This window comes from Lepidothrix coronata, unplaced genomic scaffold (genome assembly GCF_001604755.1).
Source record: "Lepidothrix coronata isolate B3197 unplaced genomic scaffold, Lepidothrix_coronata-1.0 Scaffold223, whole genome shotgun sequence".
In the NCBI taxonomy this organism is placed as follows: Eukaryota; Metazoa; Chordata; class Aves; order Passeriformes; family Pipridae; genus Lepidothrix; species Lepidothrix coronata.
The window spans coordinates 239201-245438 of NW_016690403.1; the positions used below are offsets into that span (position 1 = coordinate 239201).

Sequence of the window (6238 nt, forward strand, 5' to 3'; positions counted from 1 at the left end):
AAAATTATATACAATATTACATATTATATAATTTATATATATGTCATTAATAATATATATAATATAAATATATAGTATAGAACTCCCTGCAAAATTACCTTATACTATATATATTATATATTATATGCAAAATACAATTATAATTATACATCATCAAGCATATATTTATATTACATATATGATTTTTTTTTCCTGGGCATGCTAGAAAGGATGGTTCTTTTGAACTTTTCAAATAAACTCGTAGTGAATACTGAAGTACAGCTGGAGCAGTTCCCTCCTGAAGCAGGATCCAGGTGGGTCGGAGGGCAGGTCTGACCCAGCCAGAGCTCCCAGTCCCTTGCGAGTCCAAAGTTCCTTTTTGGGGGGCCCTGAGCTCGTCCTGCTGACTCGCGCACGGACGGCGCGTGGTTCGTCTCCTCTCTCGTGGGCACTTCCCTCACTCCCTGAGCAGTCTTTGCACACTCGTTTCTCCTCGCTATCCCCGTGTTTCCCAGGGCCCGGCACGGAGCCCGCTCGCCCCGTTCCCTTTCTCCTCCCTTTGGCCCCTCGGAAGCGCCCGCACGGAATCCAGGAAAACCTGACCCGGGAAGTTTCCCGGGAGCGCTGGCCTGGATTAAGCTCCCGTGCGGCTGCACCCAGGGCTGTCCCGCTCCGCTGGTGTCCGCCCGTTCTCCAGGCACGGACCTTCCCACCGGCACATCCCGCTCCCGGGAATGCCGAGCGCGGGGCTGGCACCGGGGACGGGCATTGCCGAGCACGGACGGGGCTTGGGCTCAGCCCGGGAGTCGGAATCACGGGAAAACGGGGCTCTGGAGTCGGTGGGGCTCCGCACACCACAGGGAAAGCCCAGCCTGGGATTTTCCCCGCCCCAGAGCTCTCCGGGCAGGGCTGTGCATCCAGCGTTTGCGGTCCCCTGTTGCCACCTGCCGCCCGCCGCCTCCTCCTGCTCCTGTGCGGACGCTGCTCTGCTTTGGGAACGGGGCTGCGGGCACAGCAAAGCGTCTGATGGATCAACGTCTGCACCAATAACTCACAAATAACAATTCTGCTGATTAATCCTTGTTTCACCAGCATCTGTGCTTGCTCCCCTCATCTTACGGAGCTGGGATGAAAAGCTGTGTTTTTCCTTAATAAAATTTGGGTAATGCTAGAAAACACTGGAAAAATCAGTACTGATGTGGCAAGAAAATGTTTTGTTTCTGTGTATGTGTTCTGGTGTCACAGGATTCTCAGCCGTGCTTCAGCCGGGGTCCCCAGGGATGCCCCCAAAGAAGGAGCATGTTGTATCAGGACCTGTCTGACCCAGGAATCTGGAACACATTAAATCAAACCCTTGGCATCACTGTGACTGACCACAAGTGCCTTGCTTGGCTGCTCAGCTTCTTTTTTCAACGTGTCAAAACTGGTAAGTTTTTCAAGAAGCTTTTTCTGTGATTGGAGGGACACTGGAGGAACCTGCCTCTCCCTCTGACCGAAAATCTCTTCTCAATTTGGTTCTCATTTCTTTCTCTTACATTTGAAACTTTTTTTTTTAAGAATTAATTTGTGCTGGGATATTTATAGCAAGAAATGCAGTCATCCAGGGAGCTAGAGGAAACGTGCAAGCTCAGCTCTGCCACGGGCAGGGGGGGCACCTTAATGAGCTCTTGGGTTTTTAATTCATGAATCATTAGAAATAGCTTCCAGCAATACACTTGCACACTCACCTGAAGGATCCAATTGCCCTGACTGTGAGAGATTTTACAATAACTAGATTTGCTAGAGTGTGGGAATAGTTTGGAAGAAATCTGGGGGGAAGAGGAAAGCCAGAGACAAACATTTATTCTCTTTATTAAAACTAGTAAAGATACAGAATAAATATTTTCTTCAAGATACATATATCTATAAAATGTAATATAATTTAGTTGACACCATAGAAATAAAGTCATATAGCTCTAAACACTCCTATCCATTAACTTTAAAAAAACCAGATTTTAACACAAAGGAGGAGTACTTCTTTAATAAGTAAACATTTTACTGCTCATATAAATTTTCAGCAATTTTAGAAACTTCTGACTCTATGCTCTTGTGGGTTTTAATGCTTTTCGGATGAATATCATCAGCTTGTTTATAAATATCCTTGCATTCCTTCTTTCTGTATCACATTTCCCCTGAAAAATCAACCAAGAAAATGAAATTGATTAATATTTAATCATTATTTAGAGCTTGTTCATCTCAAAATCATTTTATGAATGATACGATTTTCCTTAAATTTGCTGATCACACATATGAATCCTTAATTTAGAGGTGGAGCAAGTGGGAGACTAGAACAAGGGAAGGGCATAAACATGAAATAATGCCAGGATTTATTCTTCCATGTATTAAAAACAAGCCAGTACAAAAATTACTCTCTTTTGTAGACATAAAGGCTCGTCTATGAATTATAGATCACATTTTGTAACATCCCTGCTGTGGGATCTCTGGCAGACAGTGAATAAATTCCTACCTCTTTTGCCAGGCTGGGAGTGAGAAAGTGCTTCAGTCTTTCAAAATTTTGGAAAAAAGCACTGAATTTTTTCATAGCTGGATTAGTTTTCAGCTGTTCTGTTCCTTCAAAGATTGTGCTGATACAATTCACATCCTAAGACAAAAGAATTAGCAAAACTGAGGCACAAGAATTTGTAACCATGAGCTGCAATAAGTTTATTAAAAATCATTGGGGGAGAGGGCCAACTGCCTGGGTGACAAATTCATTCTTACTGACTTTTGGGCTCGAGTTTGCAAGCAACTTGGGCAAGTGTGTGTATTTATCTGATGTGCATACTTTACTCTGGAGGCAGAAACCTGGCAAAGCATCTGCTGCTGTGTGTTTTGTAATGTCCAGATGAACCATCTCACTGTCTAATGCCTCAGTCCTTCCTCTTCTGCAGCCATCTGAAAGCCAGTTTGATTTCTCACATCTGCTCATGGCTCTCGAACACAAGAGAAAGCAAATCAATGAACCCGAAGGTGCTGCAAACACAAACTGTGCAACAGCTGGCACCTGCCTGCCAGGAGAGACGGGGACAAAGCCACCCTCGCACTTCCCAGCCTGTGTCCCATCCCAGGTGTGGCCATGCTGGTCCTCTGCCACAAAGTGGGAGCTGGCTTTGGTCTCTGAGGCTTTGTGGTCTGGACAAGGCCACCAGAAGAGGGAGGAGGGACGTGGATGGAAGCGGAGCAAAGAGTGATGATGGTCACACTCGCCAGTGCGGGGCTGCTCAGGAAGAGCTCAGCTAAACTCACAAGGAAGGAAAGAAGGAGAGGACACGACCATCAGTGGCAGGAACAGACTGAGGTGTCACAGGAGGAGAAAGTGATGAAAAAGGGAGAAAAAATTAATCATCGAGGATCAGAGGAAATGCAGCAGCTGCTGAAGGTGCCTGTGACGCCCACGACCAACGCGGGGTCCCGTTAGTCACTCCTGGTCTGCGGGGTGAGTAAGATCATTCCTCCCACAGCCTCGCTTGGGAAGCCACTTCTGCTGCTGCTGAACAGCAAACTCAGACCTCGAGGAATTCTCTGTCACCTCTGGCTCCAAAGCACTGGAGAGAGGGAAGCAGCTCATCTCCCCAGAGGGAAGCTGGGCACTGGCACAGTGGGCACCTCCAGGGACCTCACCAGGGAAAGGGACAAATGAGCTGCCAGCACTGGGCACTGCTGATTCGGGGTCAAAATCTCAGAGTTAAAGCCAGCCCAAGCCCCAGCCTGGGAAGAGAGCTCATCCAGACAGGATCCAGAGAGAAGTGACAGAGCCGGGAACTTTGCATCTAATTTGCAAGGAATGGGCTGGATTTGACACCAAGAAACTCCCGTCCTCCTGTACTTGCTTAGGGCACAAATGGGAATTATCCTGCTCCTTCAACAAATTAATGGCTCAGATTGCACTCCTACCAGCAGCCATCTGGCCACGCTATGAACTGAAGAGTTCTGTGCTGGGCTGTGATCTGGGGAAACCAAGAATCTCGCTGATGCACAGCAGAGAAAAAAGCCTCATTAACAGCATGTGCATGACCAGGGAGGTGCTTAAAGTCATCTTAGAAAGAAAACCTGAGAGGGGACAGGAGACATTTCCTGGAGATGTAGAAGAAGATGGCAAATCCACCAGGGGGAGTTTGATCTTTAGGACAGACCTTGTTCCTGGGCACCCTGTCTCTGGTGTTCAGGGCACACTGACACCATCCTTCAGACAAGACCAGGTAACTTAATCCCCTTCCTGGGAGTAAGGGTTTAAAAAGCCCTTTCTAGAAGCAGACTAAGTGAAGTAAGCTAAAAAGGAGGATTTTTGCAGACGCACAAGCAAGAAGTGTGAACAAGTTTTCTCTTTCCTTTTTAGCTCTTTCATTCAAAAGCTGGTTCAGAAAATCCCTCCGTGTGTGTGTTCTGCAGGAGATTTACAAAAACATACAACAAGAATAGTTGCTGTCCTTTTATATTACAGCAACTTTTTTGGCTCAACATTTGCTTGTTTTTAATAATGTTTTATATCTAACTACATTTTATATCTTACAATATCATTTTATATCTTATAATAGCTACACTTAAAGTAATAATTTACTCTTAAATACAAATAGAACATTTTAGAAGATAACAATTTAAAAACTACTTCAATTTTCAATGAAGAAATTTATGAAAATGTTAATTTTATTTAAGAATACTTTTACTTACATTTATATTATCTGGAGTTTCAATCCTCAGATTCTGAAAAATAACATATTAATTCAGCCTTTCAAATATCATCTTCATTAACACTGATAAAAATATAATATTACATAGATTTTTTGACTTTCAAAGAAAGTTAAATATTCAAGAACAAGAGAATTCAGTATATCAAATTTTAGATCAGAAAAATGGAAATTGAATTTACCTGAATGTCCTTTGCCATTACCTCCCACATTTGCTGTAGAAGTGTCAGTAATTCAGCCATGCTGCTCATCTGGGAAGCAGCAGAGATGCCTGCAGCCAGCAAGAGAAGGTAGAGATGGGTTTTCATCCTCTTGATGTGCTCAGAGAACCTCTAAGTAGCTCTGGACCAGTCCACCAGTCCTCTACCATTTTATGGTCTCTACAAGGAAATAGCACTTCAGGTTGATTTGGGAAACTGATTGAATTAAAAAAAAAAAAACCAAAACAAACCCATTTGTTGAGGCTTTCTGGAAGAGAGAGGTTCCAGTAAATTTGGTGTCTAACCTTGGGACAACCTCCTTACCCAATCAACATTTCCATGGAAAGAAATCTATAAATATCTGGGTTTTCAGCTTGAAAATAGGAAAGCATAGAATGCCCCAAAGCATGACCAGGCAGTTGCCACCACCTGTAGCAGTTGCTACAGCTCTTCTCTAGAAATCACAGCTTCTTTGGCCGCAGCATGGGGCTGGCTGAGAAACAAAAGGGAAAATAACTGGTATAAGAAAAAAACCCCAACAAAATCCCATGGAAAAAATGTGGCTCACAGCATAGAAAGGGAAAGTTACAGCATTTGTGCAATACTTGTGGCAAAATTTTGGCAAAATGTAGGCATGCTGTGAGAGTTAATTAATTTACAGCAGGAGAAGCCACTGCCCTGCAGCGACAGGGTGGGCCCAGGGATGGGCACAGCAAAGTGGCCCCTTTTGGGTGGGAAAGGAGGGATGCAGGGTGTCCTGAGCGAGTCAGCTGTGACCCCATGGGCACAGCTGGTGCCACAGAGTTGATTTTGGGTCAGGACAGTGGTCCCCTTACTGCCCCACTCTCTGGCCAGGAGCTGGCCGGGGGGAGCCCACCAGGTTTGCGAGGGTCACTCATCGAGGGCACCGTGGTGTGTTACCTGGCCAAGTCAGCCAGTGGCTTGTGCTTCTCACTTTCCTGGAAGCTGGAAAAAGTCCTTTTTTATTTCCTTTAAAAAAGGATGGGTTTATTTCACAGAAATGAGGGCAGTGGCTGGGGTGGCTGGAGTCCAGCTCCGTGCCTGCTGGGCAGGGGCAGGTCCGGCGGCTCCGCTCGTGGGGCCTGATGCCACAGCACTTACCAGTAAGTGCCTCAATATCTCAATACTTTGAATTGGGGAAGTCAAAAGTCACCAGTGGTTATGTGGCTTAGCTCAAGCTAATCTGTGAGCTGGCTGCTGCCCTCTTCACTGCATCTGTGTGTCATCTGGAACAAGAGTGGGCTTTTTCCCACACTTTGTGCTTATCTGTAGAACTTTCTCATCACACAGCTCTGGGGATTGTGTCCTTGTAGG

General features: G+C 45.3%; 1 protein-coding gene across 1 annotated transcript; it reads right to left on the reverse strand.

Annotated features, from left to right (window-relative positions):
* Positions 1-2057: 2057 nt before the first annotated feature.
* Positions 2058-5071, reverse strand: LOC108506624 (interleukin-5-like). The gene is made up of 4 exons (XM_017833859.1): positions 4886-5071; positions 4687-4719; positions 2486-2620; positions 2058-2150 (listed from the first exon to the last, which is right to left on the reverse strand). The coding sequence occupies exons 1-4, from the start codon at positions 5009-5011 to the stop codon at positions 2058-2060; spliced, it is 387 nt and encodes a 128-aa protein (XP_017689348.1). The 5' UTR covers positions 5012-5071.
* Positions 5072-6238: the final 1167 nt, after the last annotated feature.

Coding starts and splice junctions, on each gene's coding strand:
- LOC108506624 (XM_017833859.1), bottom strand. CDS start 5,011: ATGAAAACCCATCTCTACCTTCTCTTGCTGGCTGCAGGCATCTCTGCT. Junction 2,621..4,686: donor AAACTCCAGATAATATAAAT/GTAAGTAAAAGT, acceptor CTTTTGTCTTAG/GATGTGAATTGTATCAGCAC. Junction 2,151..2,485: donor CTCCCAGCCTGGCAAAAGAG/GTAGGAATTTAT, acceptor TTGATTTTTCAG/GGGAAATGTGATACAGAAAG.